At 50.1% G+C, this 22,477-nt stretch overlaps 1 protein-coding gene across 7 annotated transcripts in view; it reads left to right on the top strand.

The window, feature by feature from the left end:
* Positions 1-22,477, top strand: part of CHST15 (carbohydrate sulfotransferase 15) — a 76,821-nt gene that overhangs the window by 24,799 nt on the left and 29,545 nt on the right. For all 7 annotated transcript variants that reach the window (XR_004301677.1, XM_032423077.1, XM_032423074.1 and 4 more), the window contains exons 2-4: positions 17,422-18,498; positions 19,192-19,531; positions 21,498-21,644. Coding sequence is in view for 6 of the 7 variants with exons in the window: in XM_032423077.1 (XP_032278968.1) it covers positions 17,953-18,498; positions 19,192-19,531; positions 21,498-21,644 (1,033 nt within the window). In the remaining variant the exon portion in view is untranslated. The remainder of the gene's footprint in view (positions 1-17,421; positions 18,499-19,191; positions 19,532-21,497; positions 21,645-22,477) is intronic.

Genomic DNA, 22,477 nt, shown 5'->3' with positions numbered 1-22,477 from the left:
ATGTGAACCCCAGCCGGCTGGATGAGCCATGTGCTCATAACCTCCACCCTGCATCTGAGCCCTTGGCACACGGAACCGCCCATCCGTGGAGCCCCCTCGCCGCCACCCCCCCCGGCTCTGCCTGTGACCCCCAGAGCAGGTGAGGACTGGAGGCAGTGACCCCTGGAATTAGCCAGATGCTCATTTTTTGCTTCCATTATTCTAATAGCTCAGGCAAAGGTTCTGGGAGCTTTGACATTAAGTATCTGGCTAACTGCTTCATTTTACATGTTTGGACGCAACTTTTAATGCAATTTGAAAAACCTGACTCTACGTGGGGAAAATGATGTTAACGTATTTCTAACTTGGTTTCCCCAAATTCCTGATGGCTGAGGCTTCCAGTTAGGAGCTTAATTGCCCAACACGTCACATCCTCCCACTGCCCTGCTTGTCAGACTTGAAAGTCAGCTTGGGTTTTGGGCCGATTGATTGACCTCTCCTTACTTGTGAAATGAGAGCTTTGAACCAGATGGTCTCTCAGGTGTCTGGCTCTGTGCTGGTGGCTTCCGTGCCCAACAGGGGGGTAGGTCCGAGAAGGTCAGCACAGATGTCGGCTCTCGTCTGCGTCCCTCCTCACGGCCCAGCCCTGGTGACGGAGCAGCTGGGTCTGAACGAGATGCCGCAGTTTCGCTCATGTGAAGGGAAGTGACCGGCCAGAAAATATCCATGGAAGATAAGTATCTAAGAGCTTCATGCTACGTTTGAACAAGATTCCTAATTTCTTCTTTGAAATCCCCCAAGAGGATTTTAAAGAGGCTTGAAGTATGCTGCTCGCAGGAGTCCTGGCACGTTATCGGATCCTCCAGCGTGAGTGCAGAATGCAGTGTCTGGAGGGTGGCTGTCGTGTCGCCCGGGCTGGGGGCCCGCATGCCCAGCGATGCTCACAGAAGGCCAGCCGGTGACTCTAGGATATGCAGACAGCTCTTTTGCTCCAGCTGCAAAGCCCCTTTGACCCAAAGACCCGAGCAGGGGTGGGGGCGAATGGGGCAAAAGCAGGAGCCTGAAGCCAAGGTGTGTGCTAAATAAAGCAGGCTCTGTGGCCAGAGGCCCTGTGTGGTCCCAGAAAGTTTTGTGGGGAGCACAGGGGGGCCGGGGGGGGGGAACCACCCTGAGAAGGAGGGAGGTGATCCGCAGTCTAGGCAGGGTGCCACCCTGTCCGAGCTGAAATGGCTCCATCTCTTTTCCAGACTGTGAAGTGAATGCTTTTGGCCATTCCTAGCATCTTGGGGATTTGTTCCCCATCCTTCACTTTCGTCTCAGGTTTTACGACGGCAAAATGGGTGTGAAAACCTCAGAAAACCTGAGTCAGCCAAAGACGGTCCAGCCAGGTCCAAACTGTTTGTCATCAGAAGGTGAAGGTCATCCCAGTAGAGGAAAGTTTAGAAAAAAGATCAGCCCCCATTGCTGTGTGAAAGTGTCGAGTTGTTTCTCCTAGTTGGCGTGGTGAGAGGAGGCGTGGGTATGGCCTGGGAACAGAGGCAGAAGCAGGGACGGACATATCCTGGAGGCCGTGGTGGGAGAGAACCCCGGGTTCGAGCCCCAGGTCGTGTGAAGCGGCCGGGTTCATCCCGCACGCCTGCCCCTCTGCGGAGCAGAGCCAGCCCATGCTCGCAGCCCTGCCCACCCCAGCCCTGTGCCATGCCACCAAGAAGCCTTTAACCCCGAGCTAGTTTTCCCCACCCGTAAAACCCAGTAAATCCCTCAAATTCATGAAATGGAGGAGTGCACTGAATTACAGAGGGAACTGGTATTTTATCTCTTCTGAAGTAGAGAAGAGGGGAGAGGAACAGAGGGGCCGCAGAAGAAAAAGGGAAAGAAAGAAAGAAGGACAAAGAAAGGTACTTTGGATTTTTAGTCCACTCTCCGCACTTGATGTTTTTGAAACATTTCCAAACCCTTTACAGGAAGGGAATGAAAACGATCCGAAGGGCGGAGGGGTCTTTCTTTTCGCTTTTGTTGTGAACTCAGTCCTGGGATTTGTGGCCTTGTGCGGAGAGACATGGCGTCCGAGCGCATTCAGAAATTTGCCTGAAAGGGGTCGGGGGTGGGGGTGTAGGAACTGAAGACGGGTAAAAACAGAACGGAAAAAACAAACCTCTGGCCACAGATAAGAATCATATAATTTACTAAGACATATCATTTTGTGTCTTCTTAAGCATGAAAGCTAATTTAGACGAGGGGTGCGCTTGACATGGGCCCCAGCGCCCCAGGCTTCTGCTCCCACGGAACTGGGGCGGTGGGGGCGGTTCTCGGAGGCGTCAGGAACCTGAGGCCGAGGGGGCCCCGGGCCAGCCCACGGTCCTGCGGTGGAGGCCGGTGCCAGCTCTAGTCCCAGCAGACACCAGGAAGTGGGTTTTCAGTGCCAGAAGGACTAATCCTAGAGAGGCAGAATTTCACCATGGCAGAATTTTAAGTTCTATTTTAAATACCACCACCCCCTGCATTTATTGGGAATTCTCTATTTGCGATGGGCTATATTTTTATATGTGTTGCCTGCCGCCTGTCTTCTTTATTTTCTTCTTTTAGGAAATAGTGGTAAAAGTGAATGGAAGAGGCACTGTGGCCACCGTGGAGATCACAGTACATGGTCAGGGCGGGGGCCAGCCCAGGAAGCACACACAGAGATGGGAGCTGAAAGGGGTTGGACGGATGAGCGTGGGGCCCGACTTGGTGTGGGGTTCCGGGGGGCCCTTGGCTGACATCTGAAGGGTGACAGGAGTTCATGAGCCAAGCAGGCCAGTGGCGTCGGGGAAGGTGGTAGGTGGCCAGGGGAGCTGGGGGGTGGCAGTGGGATAGACAGTAGAGGGGGCACCCAGGGTCTCTGTTTCTCCCTTCATCTTCCTATAGTATGGCGGGTGAGTGGATAATGTCCCCCCATTTACAGCCCAGTGGCCCAGAGCTCAGAGGTTAGGTGGCCTGCCCAAAGTCATACAGTGGGTGCGGTGGTTTCAGAATCCGGTGGTGTCCCTGGACTGCAGGTGCCACCAAGCCTGCTGGGTGTTCCTGCCCCGCTCACCATGCATTCCTGTGGACTCTAAGTCCAATGCTCGGGCTTTGGTCCCACAGCCTCTGCTGGGCCTTTGGAGGGATGAGGAAAGCATCACGTAGGCACTCGGGTTGTGTAGAAGAAAAATTCTTACTGACTGTGAGCTGACTTGAGGTCTGAACAACTGTGTGCTTTAGCCAAATATTTATTTTGCTGAAACAGAGACCAGAGCAGTTCTTGATAGCAAGTCAGCTATAAGGACTTCGTTAGAGTCAATTGTTTTTTTAAGTTGAGACTTTTTTTTTAAGCTCTCTGCAGACAAGTCCTGACCTTTATAATGAGGCCTGAAGGCTTTCCAGATCTTTATGAAAAAGATTCCACCTTTCTGTGGTTAGTTTGAAGAGGTTGCTTTGTTGACGTGTTGACACAGACCTGAGGATCCAGAACAGCTCTTGCAGCTCAGCTGTCCGGTCTCATACGCTGGATAGCTTCCTCCTATCTCCCCACTGTGCTTTACCTACTTGCGAAAAAGGGGCTCTCTCTCCTGGGCGAGCGGCAGCCCCCGTTCGTCAGCAAGACGGGCAGAGAGGTGCTGGAGAGACGCGGAGGTATTCTCGGAGAACGTAACCTTTGCTATGATACTTCAAGTATTGAAACTCGGAGAGGTTTTTTGAAAAATAGAGGCCACTCCACACTTCAAGAATGTCTCCACTTCATGGAGAGGAGAATTCCTTTTCCAGAGCCTGGCCATATCCACATCCCATGTCCGAGGGGGTGGGGATACTCGTCTATAAATAATACTTGCTTGACCTGTTTCTTTTACAGAGTTGTGACTGTGGTTGCCGAAGTTGAGTGAGGTTATCAGAAACTGGGTTTGTTTTCTTAAACATCTAAAGGAGGCTTTGAAATCGCTATCTTGTAACTTGGTTCCTTCTGATGGAAGGAGAGACCTTCCATCCGAAAAGCAGCACTTGGCTCCGGGTGTCCTGGTGGCACTGGAGTCTTCGTCACCGTGTCACCACGGGGAGGTCTCTCCAGACCTGGCCCATATGACGGAGCCTTTGCAGCTTTCTTCCTTCCTGCCTCGCAGCCAGACTTGGCTGGGTCTTCATACACAGGCGGGCATCCCTCCTGCCGAGCCGAGATCCCCGCGGCAGCGGTGGGTGGGAGACGAGGAGGAGAAATGAGGACGGTGGTTCAGTTGCTGCTTCTTGGACGCTCGGCGCCGGCGGCCAGCATCACACAGGCGCACAAGCATCTCGCGTGGATTACCCCACTCAGCACCTGCAGCGACGCGGTAGGTGTAGCCGGGCTCCCCATTCTGCAGGTGAGCAGACTGAGGCGCAGAAGGGGAACGCAGTGTGCCCGGGGCGCACCAACCAGATGGGCATGTGTACACTCACATACTTCTCACTTTGGGTTTTCGTCTTTTTTCTCTGCCACCACATTCTTCTTTCCACGAGGGCAATGTGCCCATTCCTACACCTGCGAACCCATAGGACGCTGGATCCTGGATCATCATCGTCAGAGTCTCATTTGGCATCAGTGACCAGCACAGGACATTGTCCTCCAGGGTCCCCTTTTGCTCAGGGGCCCTTGGTGCTCTTTTGACCAGTGCGCGCGTACATTATAAACGAGCACGCCCACTCTGGCGTTTCCATGGCAGCAGCAGGAAGGCAGGGTGCACTCCCAGGCACACATCATTCCTAGTGAAATGGGGATGGGATTTTTTTTTAAATGACAGTTGAGCATTAGGGTATGGCCGGGGGAAGATGGGGTCAATGCAAAGGTTACTTGAGAAATAAGGGGATGAAGTGAGGCTTCCGTGTAATGTCCTGTTTGTACTTTGCACAAAGCCCTTTAGCGCCACCAGCCCCTGCCTCGAGGGGCCCTGTGGCCTCAGTGCCATCCCCCCAGGCCACCCGAGCTGGGGACGGGGACAAGAGTGCACTCATTTCCCACAGAAGGGGAAACCGAGGCTCAGAGATGAGAACTCTTGTCCTGGGGGGTCTTGGCCTGGTCCGTTTTCCACTCGTCACACCCTTTTCTTCAATATTTATTATTATTATTTCATCTTTACTGTCTTTGTGGTGACGAAAGGAATACTTGCTCTATGTGAGGAGACTCAGAAGTCAGATGGAGACTGTAAGTGGAGAGCAGAGCCCTCCGCGGCCCACCCCGACGGCTGGCGTGTCCGAGTGCGTGTGCAGGGACGGGCAGTTTGGGTTCAGCTTGTGTTTAAATCCAGCTCTGCGTCTTACTTGCTGTGCAATTTAGGACAAGAGACTTCACCGCCCAGAGTCTTGGTTTTCTTACCTGCAAAATGGAGCAATTACATGTGTCTTTAGCGTGACCTCATCATCGAGGCAGAGGGGAGGCAGCATGGTGCCCGCCACAGAACAGGAGCTCAGGTCCTGTGGGTTCTCCTCCCCCTGCCCCATAGCAGCGTTTCTCAAACTCACCTCCAGGGCATCCTGAAGGCAGAAGACCGTTCCCACTGGGGTGCCCCCAGCTGGCCCCAAGCACTGTGCAGATGGCAAGGCAAGATTTTGGGCAGATTTTGTATCACTTAGTGATATATCCGAGCTTAACTTTACTTAAAAACAATGCTTGTTATGTTGGAAATGTTTACATATTTTGAACATGGAAGCTTCAGATTGTCTTGTAGTTTCCTGCAGCCCTTGGCACACCTCCCCACACCCCTGGGGGGCTGGTGCACCTGCCCACACCCCCGGGGGGCTGGCAAACCCCGGGGGTCTGGCACACTTCCCCATATCCCTGGAGGGGCTGATGAACCTCCCCACACCCCTGGGGAGCTGGTGCACCTGCCTAAACCCTGGGGGGCCAGTGAACCTCCCCACACCGCTGGGGGGCTGACGCACCTGCCCACACCCCTGGGGTCTATACACCCAAGCTGGGGTTGGTGCTAGAGTGGTCCTTGCCTCTTGCCACACCTAGTAAGGGCCAGGCCTGTGGACCGACAGTGAATGTTCATCGCCTGCAGACGACACCCTGGAGAAATCCCATTTCACCTTGTTCTGAAACCCTCCCGCGGACATGGTGATTCTGTCAGATTGTTCACTCTCTCCATCAAAAAGAAATAATTCCAAAGAAGTGTTTTCAGGAGGTTCTTCTTATTCAAGGGTTAACCGGCTTCTTATTTTGCTTATCTTTGGAAATAAAACAATGTTTAAAACTATTCAGACCAGCAAAGCCATCTGGTGGGGAGTACACGGCTGCTCTCCATTCAATTGTGCCGCCTTTAATTTATTCACTGACGGGCGCCTCTGTACATCTGCAAAGGCATTACTCGCACTTGGTTTTGAACATGTGAGCTGTGTGTCTATGCAAGACCGCTCTTCTTCGCCCGAACTGAAGGACATCTGGGTTGGGCTTCCTCTGCTCTTTGAAGGCTGCTACTCTTCCTGAATGCCTATCTGAGCAGGCGGGAGGGTTCAGGGGACTCAGCCGGGCGGGGAGAGCCGCCTTCCTCCTTTGGCCCTGAGATGTCATCCCTGTGCCTTATACTTGGAGCTGCTGCTACTTTGTATTCACTTTGCTATTTGTGTTAAGGGAACACTGTGGAACGGCAGCCGGAATCTGCCTCTCATCTTTGCGGGCTACTTGTACAAGAGCCACAATGGCCCCTCGGCCCACACCGTGTCACTTTTTCCTGGTAGTCAGCGTTTGTCGTGGCAGGTGTTGGAACCCTTGAAAGCACGCATGAAGAATAGTAACAGATCGTATCCCATAGCTGGGTTCCTGAGATCACTGGACCATGTGATGTGTCTGCTTTGGGAAGAAGAGGATGAGGGTCTGAGTGGTGCTGGGGGTTTGCCTCCAGTCACGTGGCTGGTTAAGGGGGGCGGCAGGTGCTCCGCCCAGGCCTGTTGATCCCCAGGTCTGCTCTCTCTCTACTCGAAGTCATATGGAGGAGGAGGGGTAGAGCATCCCATTCTCTGGGCCACAGTTTCCCCATCTATGAAGTGGAAATACTCATTGGGCTTTTCCTCTTAGATTGTCAGGATGTATAAACAGGGTAATCCAAAAAGTCCCAGCCTGGTGTCTGGGCACAAGAAAGCCCTGATAAATCTGAGCTTATGTCACTTTTATTGTCGTCACTAAGTGGCCAAAGCTTTGTTTTGGATATCTGCTGGGAGTTTGCTCCTTCACTCATTAATTAAAAAAAAAAAAAGATTTAGTGGGTACCTACCCGGCGCCAGGCATGGTAGATATCAAAGCTAGTGTGGGGGATCCAGTGCCTGTACTGATTGGAATTCGGGGCTGAGTGTCACTGACTGCCCTCGAAGAGCTTACAGGGAGACACGGCCGGTGGGCTGGGTGATGGTTGCTCTTGCCGTCCTGGGAACCTTGATTTCTGAGCCTGTTTCTCCCAGAGCCACTGTCTTACCTGATGGTGTGGTGTGGGAGAGAGGTCATGGGCTTTGCAGCCAAACAGGCCTTCAGTTGCATTTTGGTCCTGCCCTTGGCTAGCCATGGTGGGGGCTCTGAGTATGTGTTCGCCCTAGCTGTGCCTCAGTCTCCCACATGTAACACACAGGGGTCGCAGTGCTGACCTCAGAAGGTTGTCATCAAGAAGGGAACTCACATCAGGGCGCCTGGGTGGCTCAGTTGGTTGAGCATCTGATTCTTGATTTTGGCTCAGGTCATTATCTCAGGGTTGTGAGATCGAGCCCTGCACGGGGCTCCGCGCTCAGTGCAGAGTCTGCTTGAGATTCTCTCCCTCTCCCTCTACCCCTCCCCACCCACTCTTTCTCTCTCTCAAAAAAAAAAGAAAAAAAAGGAAGGGACCTCATATGGTGCGCTCATCCTCTGGGGTCCCTGAAAACCGTATTTTGGGTCTGCACAAAGGGTGATATTTAAGTTTGAATTTTGAATGCCTTAAAACAGACCGAACATTGCTTCCTTGAAATGTTTTACCTTATGCGACTGTTGTTGCTTCCTTGCCAAGAGGCATTAGGTGGGCAGGTTTCACAGCAAATCATGAAAGCTGGTCTCCAGCAGGTTCTACCTTAATAGAAAACCACTGTCGATAGATCTATAAGCTTGAGTGGAAAATCTAGTACCTAAATCTAGTATGGATTTGCATTACCCCTGGCAATAATAAAGTGAGCCATCAGAAATCGTTTTTCCCCCCAACTGGTTTCGGAAACAGAAAATTGTTGGCCGTGTCACAAAGACCTTTCGCGTCTCAGCTCCATGAACCAGTGCTGGTTCTCCCGGGGTCTGCAGACTCTCGGGGCCAGTGGGGGGCCAGGGGCGGCTTTGTGCTCTGCCCTTGAAACGGGATATGTGATTCTGAGTGTGGCCATGTTTCTGGAGCCTCTGGAGACTTTGTTCTGGAGTTCGCGGGAATGTTCCAGAGGGCCTGGGCTGTGTTTTTCATATTTGTTGTCTCAGCAAATGCAGTGGGTGCTTGATAAACATGTGCTTAAGGGTGTGGGCTAAGGAAAAAACACTTTTGTGTCTTTTGGGCTAATCGTGCGGCTTTTTTTTTTTTTTTTTTTTTTTTGCCTAGCCTAAAGGAGGTATGCACTGGCTTGTCCGTGCTTGCTGCCACGTTACTGGCTTCTTAGCAGCCTTACGAGACATAGAGATGATGGCAGTGGGTTTGTAACAGGGAAACCTTCCCTTCAAGTCATACGCCGCGAGTGCTCGGGCTGAAAGAGGTAGGGCCGGCTCCAGGTTTTACCTGCGAGGAAACAGGCGCAGAGATGCGGTGACTTGCCCTGCGTGACCAGCCAGGTTAGTGAGCAGGTCCGGATTGAGCACACCCTGGGGAATATCCGCTCAGGGGCCACGTGCTGTAGCTTGCTGCCTCGTCCGGAAGGTGCTACTTTTGTGGCTAGAAAGTTTCTTTCAGAGCACGGAGTTGAGGAAGTCGCCACCTCAGCCGTCTAGCTTCCAGGCTTTTCCCTTTGATGCATAAGAACAAAAGGGGCACAGGACTTCTTCGTCTGCCTCCCCCCACGGGGCCCTTTCCATTCCTCCCTGCTGTCCTCGCTTCAGCATTCCGAGAATGGACCAGCCTCCACCTCCGTCGCCTGCCGCACACTTGGCGCACCAGGCCAGCCTCTGCAAACCTTGTCCCTATCCTGGCCCCCCCCCCACCCCCCGCCACCGCCCCTTGTGCCCATCATACTTTGCAGCTGGAGCAGATGCCCCTGCATGACGAACAGAGTCTGAATTGAGACAGTTTAAGACTCGGTGACCCAGGCCGACAAGGTGAATGAAGGAGGTACCTGCCTTTCTCCCTGTGTCCACCTCCTGCGTGTCCAGGGCCCCCTGTCCTATATCTCTGTGCAAATCTGTTCTTTAGGAGAGAGTTTCTGGAGGGATGGGAAGGGACTGGGAGGAACTACTGGACTGTCCGAGGCCAGGCCAGGGTGATGGGGTGGAGGGGAAGATGGGCTCCCCGTTGATGATGTGTTTGGGGGCGGGGAGACAGGGATCAGGACACTGGATCTCTATGATGAGCTGCGCATCCTTGGGCAAGTACAGAATCCCATCGGGCCTCGGTTTCCTCATCTGTGAAATGCAGGCCTTAATGAGCGGGTACCCGCAGGTTGGATTCACTGGAGCCTGCCCAGGTGTTGACCTGGGCCCTGACTGCACACCATCGTTCTTGAGATGTTCCAGGTCTGTCACAGGATGAAGGACTTTACAGTAGAAGTCCCCAGGAATCCTCCCCGAGTTCCTTTCTGCTCTTACCTCCCATCTGTAAAGAAGCGGCTTGCTTAGCCCAGACTTTTAGACCTTTGGCGACGGGCACATTTCTGGATAACTGACCCTCCGTGGCAAGCACTGAGCAGGTTATGGATGGATGATCATTCTGAAGGGGCTCAGCTTTTCCCAAGTTGCACCCCCAGCTGTCTCAGACTCTCCAGGGCTCCCCACCCTCGTTACCGGGGCACCCAAATAATCCCAGTCGGCTCTGCTCATTAGCATCTTATTTCTGCTGTAAAACTTGGCTCTTCCTTCCTCCTTCTCTGTGCTGCCCCTCGCTGCCACCTGCCTCTTCTCATTCATTACCTCAGATTAGTGGCAGAGAGGAAAATTGGACACCTGTGCCTAGAATTATGTATACATGGCAAGCAAGTAGGCCTGAAGTGAGGGCCTGAGGGCTCCCCCTGAAGAATGCAAACAACACCTGTCACACATTGAGGCTTGCTAGGTGCCAGATGCCGGATGAACCATTTTGTATCTATTATCTCATTTCCCCTTCATATCCGTGCTAGGCAACTCAGATGGTTTTACTCCCACTTCACAGATGAGGGAATAAAGTCACAGAATGGTCAGGGCAGTTGCCTGAGATCATACAGCTGGCAGGGAGATGAGTCGGACCAAAATGCGGGTCTGCCTGACTCCAAAGCCTGCAACGCTTGGTTTGGATTGCTCAGAAAACATTTTTTGCTACATCCCAACTTTCTACCTAGTTGCAAATCATCGGGCCTCTAGACCAGATGCAAGGGAGGCGCTGGCTGCATCCTGTGCAGATCCGATCACAGAGGAAACACCTGTTTCTTAAGGATGTATTTTATGGGATGTAAGAGTAGTTGGGAATGTATTTTCTGTACTGTAAGGCATGGGAAGTAGTCATTATGAACAACTATGTTGATGATGAACTTACTCTACAGTCAAGTATGCTTTAAAAATAATTTTTAAAAACCGCCTGTGTTTCGGATGACACACATTTTGGGCCCTCCAGGAAGACCCTGCAGGTCGCACAGTATGAAAACCCCTGTTTTAGACAAAGCACAGATGAGGGGTCTCCGTCATCAGGAAAGGTGCAATCCGGCAAGGATGAGGCTACAGGAAGGGCTTGCTCAAGGAAGCACCGAAGAAATCACAGTGGCCCCAGAGCGAGGCAAGGAGGAAGGTGTCTTTATCAGGAAGTGGGGAGAATGGGGTCAGTTGTCCAGATAGCAAAGCAGAACAGCTGCGGTTGTCATAAACACACGTTTTGCCAGAAAGTAACCTGGTGCGTGATGTTTGGGCCATTATGTCTTGTTCGAGAACAGGTGCCATCTGGGTCTTCAGCACTGTTTTGGCATATCTGTTTCTGGCATTAGCCAAGGGGTTCTGTTAGGCAAAAGCATTGATTCAGTTGGTGCATCGGGTCTTCGGATGAATTGCTTTCGCCTGAATTGCTCATGATTTGCTTTGCTCATATAAACACACTTTTTGGAACTTAATAAACGTAAAATTATACCGGTTTAACTTAGTAGCACCTAGTGTTTATAACCTGTGAAAGAGTATATCAGTTACCTTCTCTCACATACCAAACCACCCCAAGCACTGCCAAGCCGCCATGTTCTTCCCATGGTGACGGCAAAGGTGCAGAGGGCGAGTGGGTACACATGACGTGTCTTAAGGCCTGGGCTTGGGACTGGCACCTTGTCACTTCTGCCTCATTCTGTTGGCCAAAGCCAGTCTCCACACTCAAGCCAAAGGAAGGAGACGTGTATTCCACTCCTCTCCTTGAAGGAGCTGCACAGTCATTCATGTGACGGAAGGTAGAATACAGGGCAGGATGATAAACGAACCAATAATGCAATCTACCGTAAATAGTAATCAACTGCTACTTACCAAATACTTCTCGTGGGCTGGGACTATGTCTATATAAAAAGAGCCAACATTTTTTTTTTTAAAGATTTTATTTATTTATTTGAGATAGAGCGAGAGTGAGAGAGAGAGACCACGAGCGGGGTGGGGGGGGGAGGGCAGAGGGAGAGGGAGAAGCAGGCTCTCCACTGAGCAAGGAGCCCAGCACAGGGCCTGATCCCAGGACCCTGGGATCATGACCTGAGCCGAAGGCAGACGCTTAACAGACTGAGCCACCCAGGTGCCCCCCAAGAGAGCTAAGATTTATTTAGCACTTACTATGGGCTGCTCTTCTAAGCACTTTATATGAATTGATCACTTTGCTCACAGCAATGCTATGGTGTAGGTCCTGTAAGTATTCCCCGTTTACATGCAGGGAAACAGGAGGAGAGGAGTATAATGACTTGCTCAATGTCAAAGCCTCGTATCCTGGCCCCAGGACCCAGGCTCCAGTGCTGTATGTGATTTGTTACTGTCAAGGATTTCTTCTGAGAATCCAGAGGCCCAGATCACTTAAGTGACTCAGCTAAAGTCACCAGGTGGACACTGCTTTGGTATCCTGGCCCATAGGACTGCTGACTGGCTTCCTTCCACTATGCTGTAGCCAGTGAGTGATCATCGAGGGTCGTAGCTTTATTCTGTTGATTGACTACATTGTGATCAAAAGCATAAAACTCCAGATATAAGGTTGAATCTGGTAATCTATCGTTAGTACAGGACTCTCCAGGCTTACTGCTTCTCGGTCTCAGAGATGATCTTCCATCTTTGACTTAAATATGAAAAATATTCCTTCTTGTACTTGTTGATGAATGTTCCTTGAAGAAATGTATTTCCATATACATAGCCCAAAGAGAAATGTCAGCAGTTAGACATGCTAATCAGAGGAAAGCCTTGTGTTTTAGTAGAGGTTACTTAAGACCCATCAAATTTTTTTTTTCCTTAAAACATTCAAGTAAAATAATGTAATTAGCTATTTTTTCCTCTCTCCTCCCAGAGGGCAGTTGTAAATGGTCTGCCTAAATGAAGCTATTTATTTAAATCCGTCCAGATTTCTTTTGAAGTTTTGTACATCTTTCTTCTGCTGTATCAGCTCATAGCTACAATAATTTAATAAGTTTTTCCTAGGGTGAAATTGGATGCCCTTTATCGATCTTACACTGAGGGGGCATTCAATTACTTACTCTAAAGTGGTATTTCTGGGTCTCTCAATTACAATTTTGTTATAAATGGCTTGCTAATGATGCTTGGGGTGCACAGGTTAATAGGGGGCATCCTAGCCAGGGCTGGGTAATTGAACGCTTTCTATTTTGGGACTAGTGATCTGATCTCGCACAGGGGTACGGGTTCCCACACTTGCTGTCTGCCTCCGTCAGGCCCAGCACTGAGCCCAGGCTGGGAAGCGATCTCACTGAAATGTATACCTGAGTACTTTGGTTTAGTATCTGCATGGGAGTGCCAAGGGTCCTGACTCACCTGAGTCGACTGGCACCAAAACGGGAACATTCCAGACAGGTAAAGTGCAAGGGACATGCGTTGCTTATTTTTTTAAGGAAGAACCACCTGAGTGTGAGGTTTCTGCGGGACTGTTCTCAGGATGATTTGTGGCATATGGAAAAGGCCAATTCAGGAGTAGAACAGCAATGCTTTTCACTTCGATACAGTCACATTAATTTGATTTTTCTTCACTGCGTTACATTAGTTGATAGTTGTCCATCTTGTAAAGATCCTTTTGAGAGAATATTTGGCGTGCATCCTTTTTTGCACTTGGACAAATCTCAGCACAATACTTCTCCTGATCTCCATGTGGCTGGCTTCCTTCTCGTCATTCAGGCGTTCCCTCCCAACGACTCTTCTCTGGACATCCTGCTGCTGGACCTCCTTTCCTGTCCGGCTGCGAGTCTCACCTGGGGGTGGAGGTCAGCGCACAGAACAGCCCCTGACCACGAAGAATGATTTGGCCCTAGTGCTGCATTAGAGAATGCCTGGTGTCATGGTTTCATTGTATTCTCCTTTTGTATTTTCTTCATAGCCTTTATTGGTGTCTGAGATGATCTTCCTTTGTCACGTTCATTGTCTGCTGCCCTGTAGCCCCTAAATGCTGGCGGGATATAAGCTCCAGGTGGGAGAAGCCTCCCTGTCGTGGTTTCTTCTGTACCACTGCCGTCCGGTCAGCCAGGGCTTGGTCTGGAAGCCTCCAAGCTCCAGGCCCTGCGCCGACAAGGGCCCCGGTTGTGTATGGGATATGGTCATAGGACTTATTTTTAATCGACATCATCAAGGGGTATTTTACATACTAGATACTGGTCATATGTTTTGGTAAAACTTATAAGACAGTTTTATATTGTTTCCCCATGCAAACAAGCCCCAGCTCTCCAGACACCAGCTGAATTGCCCTACAATTCAGTTCAGTTCCCATAGAAAATACCCTGAGCTTGCACGGACCCCACAAGTTAAGGGCTCAGTCCCCCAAGACTGCCCCAACTTCAGATGCCAGTTACAAGTACAGATGCCAAGGCTACCCAACTTCTGTCTGATCTGGCTACAAATTCCGAGGTTCTCACAAGGCCCTCCTCAGGTCTGATAATTCCCAAGAACTCAGGAAAGTGCCTTATTTACTATTACCAGCTTGTTATAAAGGATACAGCTCAGGAATAACCAGATGAAAAACATGCCTGGGGTAAGACATGGGGGGAGGGGAGGGGAGTCACCCTTCCAGCCCCTCCATGCGTTCACCAACTAGAAAACTCTCCGATTCCTGTCATTTCGGGGCTTTTGATGGAGGTTCCATTACATAGGCATGATTCATAAATCATTGGCCCTTGATGATTAACTCACTCGCCTCCCTGGAGGTTGGGGAAGTGGGGCTGTAAGTTCCAACCTTCTGTCTAATAGAGGCTTAGGCTTTCTGGGCACCAGCCCCATCCTGAAGCTATCAGGGGTTCCCCCAAGAGTCATCTCATTAGCATAAATTCAGCTGTGGTTGAATGAGGCTTGTCATGAAGAACAAAAAAGATGCTCCTCTCACCCCTTCACTTAGGAAATTCCAAGGGTTTTAGAAGCTGTTTGCCAGGAACTGGGGACGAAGACCACGTTTATTTTTTATTCTGTTACCCGCCCCCCCATCTTCTGTTGGCTCTGGGTCTCCACAACCCCACTGCATCTATAGCAGTGCTTGCTCCAAGCTCCCCTTCCAAAGAGATCTGCCCAACAAAGGAACAAACAGGGGAATGAGTTGTCGCCCCAGGTCTCGGCTCCCGAGCTGTTTTATGTTTAAGAAGCAAGACTGGAGTAGAGGTCTGGCTGGAGGGTGCAGCCTGCCCAGGGGTATAAATGCTTGGGCTCACCATGTCCCGGAGCCTCCCTGTTGAGCCTGTCAGCTTCCCTGACGACCCACATCTCTTTACTTACTTGGCTTGTAAGAAGAAAGCTTTGTTTTTGTTTAGGAATATTTTGCCCATTCTGTTGGGTCCAGATTTTGTACATTCTTGTCTTGGAGCTTCAAAGACTCTGTTTAAAAAAAAAAAAAAATCTAATTAGACTTTCTGCAGCCAGAGACACAGAAGGGTGTGAACACACTCCCCACTGAGATCCTGGTTGGAGCCTCCTTTTAGCCCCGCTTGGCCTTGTCTTTTTAACATGTAAAAAAATGTTTTCTTGGCTTAGCGATAGGCTTTCCAAGTAGGGGATCTTGCCCTTTTGTTTCTTTGGTTTGGAAGAATTGTTTGTACCAAGTGATGGGTCAAGGGTGGTTGAATGAGTGGGAGGCAGGGATTTGAGCCTTGAGGCTCCTGTCACGTCCCTCCAACTGCTCTCAAGAGATGTGCGGGTGGCGGGGCCCTGGGTGTTGGCCTGGTTCCAGAACAGTTTGCTCCCGCATGCCCCCACTCCTCTGTTCTTCCCAGAACTGCCCTGACCCCAATATCGGCCTCCCCTAACTAGCATTTCACAAGCTGGTTCCTTGCGACATTAGTGAGAATTCCGTGGCCAATTATGTTTTGGAAATTTTGCATCTTATATTCCTCTCCTGTGGATTCACAGGGCTCATGAGCATATTAAAGGCCCCCAAAAGTCCTGTTGTAAAGAAGTCTGTTTGCCTCCATCTTACCTTTTCTCCGAGTAATTTAAGCACCGAACACATAACAACAATGTGCAGGACACTCAGTGGGAGACACTTTAGGAAGCACTGCTTGGCTATTTCTTGATCAGTGTATTTTGATAAAGCACAGGCCTTTCTGTCCAAGGGAAGGGAAGTTTCCTGCTGGTGAGTCCTCATTATTCAGCCTTCCAGCCAAGACAAGGAGGCTTTAACTCAGGGTTGGTTAATCCCACCTTCTCTGGCAACAGGTAGGATTATTTGAGGGCTGTGTGTGTGTGTCAAGTTGGAGGCGAGTCTACTGCCTTTGGGTAACTCTCAAGCCCTAAGGAAAAATAATGTGATAGGATCTCCCATCTTTGATTCCACTTTGAACATTCTTGGCATTCACTGACAATTAAAAATCATAATCGTAATGGTCATTGATGATGCTATTATTAATGTTGCCTACCTTTTAGGGGACGCTAATAACTATGTGTAGGCATTAAGCAAACTCTTTATGTGTGTTAACTAATTTAGTACTTGCTGCAAGCTTATAAGGGAGGTAGTTTTACCCTAATTTTACTGGGCAGGGAGGAAAAGCTCAGAGACGTTATATGGCCCACTGGAGGTCACACAGCTAGTTAGTGGTGGTCTGCCATTATTGGAAACTAAGTCTCCTTTTTTGCTGTTTTTACAACATCTAAAAAGAAGTGTCATCATTTGGGCAACAATACATTTTATAACCACAGAATTCTGTTAATGGATTTTTAAGAATCATGTTTTCCCCGGGATGATGAAAGTGAAAAATGATTTCAGGGTCTGAGTGTTATGTTACTCAGGGGAATACTGCACGTTGGGTTTAATTGCTTAATAACTTAAAGTCAAATGGTTTTTTTATATGATGCACTCTACTGAAGGAGAGAATCATTCCAGTGTTTCTAAATTTTCATTAACTTTTGCCTCCTAAACTGATGATAAAGGTTAGTTCTCGTAAGAGACTATGGGTGCTGAGAGACTATGGACTCTGAGAAACAAACTGAGGGTTCTAGAGGGGAGGGGGGTGGGGGGATGGGTTAGCCTGGTGATGGGTATTGAGGAGGGCACGTATTGAATGGAGCACTGGGTGTTATATGCAAACAATGAATCATGGATCGCTACATCAAAAACTAATGATGTAATGTAGGGTGATTAACATAATAAAATAAAATAAAAATAAAAAGAGACTATGGGTGCTATTGGGAGAGAAAAAACATTTTCTCTGCATGCTCCTACCCTAACCAGGCTGCTTCTTGGATATTAAGCACAGATACTTCAGTTCATCTCTCAACTTACAGTCACTGACCATTCATGCATCTGGGAATGACTATGAAGTCTTGAGACTCGGGGATTCGGTACTTAGCTTTGGCGCGGCTGGGACATTTGAGGATATATGGGCTGTGCAAAATATGAGGTGTTTGACGTGGTGCTCGTGGGGCTGGTGCTGGAGCCACGTTTGGTGGCAGAGATTGAACCCCAAAGCCAAGCACCAGGGACCAGAAAGCTCTCCTTTTATCCCATGTGATTTTCTATGACTTGCTTGTGACCCAGCAGACTGAAACCTAGGAGTGGAAAAGAGAGCTTCTCTCCTGGGAAGGTGATCCCAGGGTTATGGCTATCATCACATCATGTAATAAAACCTCTTTTCTTTGTTGTTCAGGTAATCTGACATTTTAAAGATTTTGCTCCCCTTGAAGAGGAAACATTTTAAAGGAGCGCGGGATGTAGAAGAAGAAATCTTCACGGGCCTCTCCAAGGATGGCAGGCCGACCCATCCCTCGCTGAGACCATGATCTCTTCTAATCTCCTGGGTGTCTCCATGTTCTCCAGCGAGAATTCTTCCATTTCATTTTGTGCCATGGGAAAAACCTGAAGGACAGGCAGAATTGCTCCCACACATGTGGGCTTTTTTCCCCTAAGATTGCAGTAGCTCTTACAGAACATGACAGTTGGAGATCACTTCTTTTTGTTGTCTTTTGGAGTTGAACCAAAGAAGGCCCTTCCTCATTCTCCAGGGCTTTGGTGCCTGCTCATTTTTATATTCTATTTGTTTCCATTGCTTGTGCCTTAAAACCATCTTATCTAATCGAAAGACATCCTTAAATAGGTTTTTCCAGCACAACTTGCATGCGTCCGGGCTCCTCAGGGCCTCGCCCATGGCTCTGTGGGCCAGCCGTCCAAGGGCATTACCATGAGGCACTGCATTAATTGCTGCATACAGTTGTTGCCCAACAACGAGCACAAACAGCAGGTCGGCTGCGGAGGGGGCCCCCTTCATGGTCACCCGGAGTGCCCTGAGTGCAAAGGAGAGAACAAAATTGTGCTCCGGGTGGACGGTAAACAGATGAACTTGCTTGCTGTTCTCGAGGTAAGGGCCGAGGGGAATGAGAGCTGGGGCAGGTTTCTGCGCTTCAAGAAGGGGAAGCGATGTAGCCTCGTGTTTGGATTGATGATCATGACCTTGGTGATGGCATCTTACATCCTTTCTGGGGCCCACCAAGAGCTTCTGATCTCCTCGCCTTTCCATTATGGAGCTTTCCCCAGCAATCCCAGCTTGATGGACGGAGAAAACCCTAGTGACATGAAAGAGCATCATCACCAACCCTCTGTAAATAATATTTCATTCGTGAAAGACTACCCAAGCATTAAATTAATTATCAACAGCATCACAGCCAGGATAGAATTCACGACCAGGCAGCTCCCAGACATAGAAGATCTCAAGAAGCAGGAATTGCACGTGAGTAGCCTTGTGCTAATCTCAACTGACTGATAGATTGAATTTTAAAAATAGATGCTTCCTTTTCTGTCACCATCTTTGGGAACACAGTAAAGAAAAATGACCAAAAAATGTCTCAGGTGTAACAAGGATAATTTGACAGCCTCACAGGTCAGAAGGCCCTGGAAGAGGGCTGTCTGTTCACGATGTTTACACCAAGGAGGAAATTCGAGGTACTGAATGGCGAAGCTAGACATACCCAGGGACCACCCTTCTCATAATTCCATTGGAGGACTTGAAACGCCGCCATGGTGGTCAAACTTGTTTTTGTAGATCACCATCATCCTGTTTCTATTGTGTCCTAATTAGTATTTTTGTCTCTAATGGTCATTTAAATACACAACTAGTAAAAAGATTCCAACTGTGAAATTTAATTAGATTGCTATGTGCGCTGGCGTGTGCATGTAGGATGGATTTTGAGTAAGCTTTTATCTTCATTCTCTCCAAATTTTAGTTTTATTTTGGGCTAAGGAAAAACATGGTCTTGGCCATGTACCAAGTTTTGCTTTATTTTAGTGTTTAGCCCTTGTCAAATAATTCTTCAAATGTGAGCACTCTAGCGAAGATCAGGGCATGACTGCATCATGGTTAGAACGTGTTTTTGCTAATCTCCCCCCTCCGTGTGTCTCTCCCTCTCTTTCTCTTTCGTTGCAGATGTTTTCAGTAATCCCCAATAAATTTCTTCCAAATAGCAAGAGCCCCTGCTGGTACGAGGAGTTCACGGGCAGGAACACCACCGACCCGTACCTGACCAACTCCTACGTGCTCTACTCCAAGCGCTTCCGCTCCACCTTTGACGCCCTGCGCAAGGCCTTCTGGGGCCACCTGTCCCACGCCAGCGGGAAGCACTTCCGCCTCCGCTGCCTGCCGCGCTTCTACATCATCGGGCAGCCTAAGTGCGGCACCACCGACCTCTACGACCGCCTCCGGCTGCACCCGGAAGTCAAGTTCTCCGCCATCAAGGAGCCCCACTGGTGGACACGGAAGCGCTTTGGTGAGCGCGAGGGGTCGCCGCGAGGGGTCGCCGCGAGGGGCGGGGCGTGCGTGCGCGCGCAGCGCCTCTTCCTGTCCCCGCCTCCTGCCTCAGTCCTTTAGTCCTTAAACACGTCTGGTGAGGCCGACGCCGGGCGGTGCTCAGGGCCTTCCCGGAGGCAGGGCAGAAGGTGAGCAAACACCCTGAGACACAGAAAGCAGGCAGTTCTTTAGTCCGCCCCCTCCCCCCGCACAACATCCACGGGGCTGGACCCAGCTCCCAGCCACCCGGAGAGCATTTATTAAGTGCCAGCTGTATGCAGGGCAAGGGGAAGGGTGCAGAATGGCAGCCGTTCTTGTCCTGAAGAGCTCTGGTACACGGGCCGGCGGTGAGTGGTAAGTGCCAGTGCCAGGTGCCAGGTGGGCGTTTTCCTGGGGCTGCCCCCCCCAGCTCTGCACAGTGGCTTCCTGAGCACCCCCCCGCCAGGGGGACACTGTAGGAAGAGAGGCTGCCGCACGGGGTGAGGTTCGAGCTTCTGGCTGGCTCCTCCGAGGGCTGTGAACACGTCTTCGAGCTGCTTTGGGCCTCATTTTTTTTTCTCTGACCTGCTTCGTCCGTCTGCCGCAAGCTCAGAAGGAAAATCACATGGACATGATTCTGGGCGACCTTGCTCACAGCAGCTCTTGCTCACAGGGGCGACTGTGCACACGGCCCCCACCCAGCCCGAGCCACCCCACAGCCCTCAGGTCACTGTTTCCTCCTCTTAACCTTTTCCCTTCTGCCAGGAGACGTTTGGTCACTTGGACAAATGCCAAAGCTGGGGCGGGACTCGAGGGCGTGTTTTCATGTAAAGGACCAGGTTGCTTGAAGGGAATCTTAAAAGTTTTCCTTCATAGAGCCTAAGTTTAGACCAAGTCCTGTTTGTTTCCTGACAAACTGACTTAATCCTTTTGATGCTCTTCCTGGAGTGAACGAACAGAAGTGTAAATGTGTCTTTTGTGGTTTGGCAGAGGCAGCTGTGGGAGCCGTGGTTTAACGTGGGGTGCTCTCCCTGCACAGCTCACCATTTGCCCTAATGAGAGCCAGCCTCCCGCTGGCGGGGACGAGGGACGCTCAGGGGCGTGCTTCTGGGATCCGGTACTCAGAGTCTCTTCGAACCTCTTGCTCTTCTGCACGTGCACGTTTTCTCTCCACTTTCCATTAACCATGGTGGCTGTGGTTTGGGGTAGTGTGTTGTTAATAGAGTTGCATGCAAAACTGACCCATTTTTAAGGCAAGGGGCACATTTCGGCTGCATTGGTCAAAGGCAGAATAACTAGTGAGTTCAACCGTTTGTCTCGGGATTCCGGGACAATTCCCCTTGTTTGGACAGACAAGCTGCTTGATCAAACAGGCCGGAGATAGAAGCTCAGATAAAATCTCCCTTTTCTGGGGCACCTGGATGGTTCAGTTGGTTAAGCGTCTGCCTTTGGCTCAGGGTCCTGGGATTGAGCCCCATGGCGGGTTCCCCACTGAGCGGGGAGCCTGCTTCTCCCTCTGCCCCTCTCCTGCTCGGTCTCTCTCTCTCAAATAAATAAAATCTTAAAAAAAGAACCTCCCGTTCCTGTTTGACACAGTGTGTGCGTTCTGGATGCCGTTGCTGCTCAGCCACTTCAGGGCCCCACCTGGCGCACCCCTCAGCCAGCCCCAAAGTCTGGCCCTCCAAGCAGATGCGTTGATCGTTCTTGAACAGGTGTGCCATCCTGGAAGCCGCCACTTGCACCTGAATAGTGGCCTTCCACCCCTTGAAGTGAGCAGGTTAGAGAGGACAGCCAGTTTGCAAACGTTCTCTCTGCAAGCCCCTTCCGGCAGCTCGCTTGGGTGGAGCCTCGGCTGCTGCATCTGGGCCCCTGGGCCTTTACATCCCTCTCGGTCACTCCCCAGGAGGCCACCCCCCCCAGCAGTGGCCGCTTCGTCCTCAGTAACTCCTGCTTCTTGGTTCTCGTAGGGATTGTCCGCCTGAGAGACGGGCTTCGGGACCGCTACCCCGTGGAAGATTACCTGGACCTCTTTGACCTGGCCGCACACCAGATTCATCAAGGCCTGCAGGCTGGCTCTGCAAAGGAGCAGAGCAGGATGACTAGAATCATTATCGGTACGGCTTCTGTGTGACTCCCCATTGGGGCCGCTCCTGCCCTGGGCCCGGCCCCCACTCCCACGGGGCCCCTTCTGCTCTGGGGCTGGCCCGGCTTTTGCTCTGGCCTGTGGAACATTTGCAGGATGCCTGCCACCTTCCCGACCTGGCCGTCGCTCTCACCCCTGTGTAAAACGTTCACATCACTGACACAATTTCTGTAAAGCAGAAATGTTTAGCAGACTTTTTAGTTCTGTGGAGACTCCCATGTACCTGTAATGGTTTTTTTCTAAAAGTTGACATTTCTTTGTTTTTATTTAAATTAAGCACACGTGCTTGGTTTCTTTTTATGACATACTGATCTAAGTTTGGATGGGGGATCATAAGCACAGGTAACCAATTAGTCATTGATTTAATACTGTGGCTTTTGGAATCCCTGGCCCCAGGGCCCTGTGAAGACAGAGGCAATTACTCCAGAAACAGATACAGCCCTAATGCATTGTTGGTGACTAATTGCTGTTGAAAAAGCCTAGCCACTGTCAAGTTAATGCCTTTAGACATTTAAAATGAGGTGGCTTGATTAATAATCATTTTTTTTTAATTTATAAGAACGTTTTATAAAAAATCTAACTATTCACTCTTTGTATTGGATTCAGCTTAGGAGAAGACATTTATCTACTTATACCTTCTGAAAGAGAGAAATCTGGCCACATAGTTTCCTTAAATTGGTTACCTGAGGCAGCAGTCTGTATTTTTATTTTCCTAAATCTATTATATTTTGATTCTCCAAATTCAATGACTCTGTTAGCAACTAAGAGGAATTGTAATCAAAAGATGGCTCTTTGCTTTTGACT

This window comes from Phoca vitulina, unplaced genomic scaffold (assembly GCF_004348235.1).
Source record: "Phoca vitulina isolate PV1807 unplaced genomic scaffold, GSC_HSeal_1.0 scaffold28, whole genome shotgun sequence".
Lineage (NCBI taxonomy): Eukaryota > Metazoa > Chordata > Mammalia > Carnivora > Phocidae > Phoca > Phoca vitulina.
This window is presented reverse-complemented; position numbering and strand designations above follow the sequence as displayed.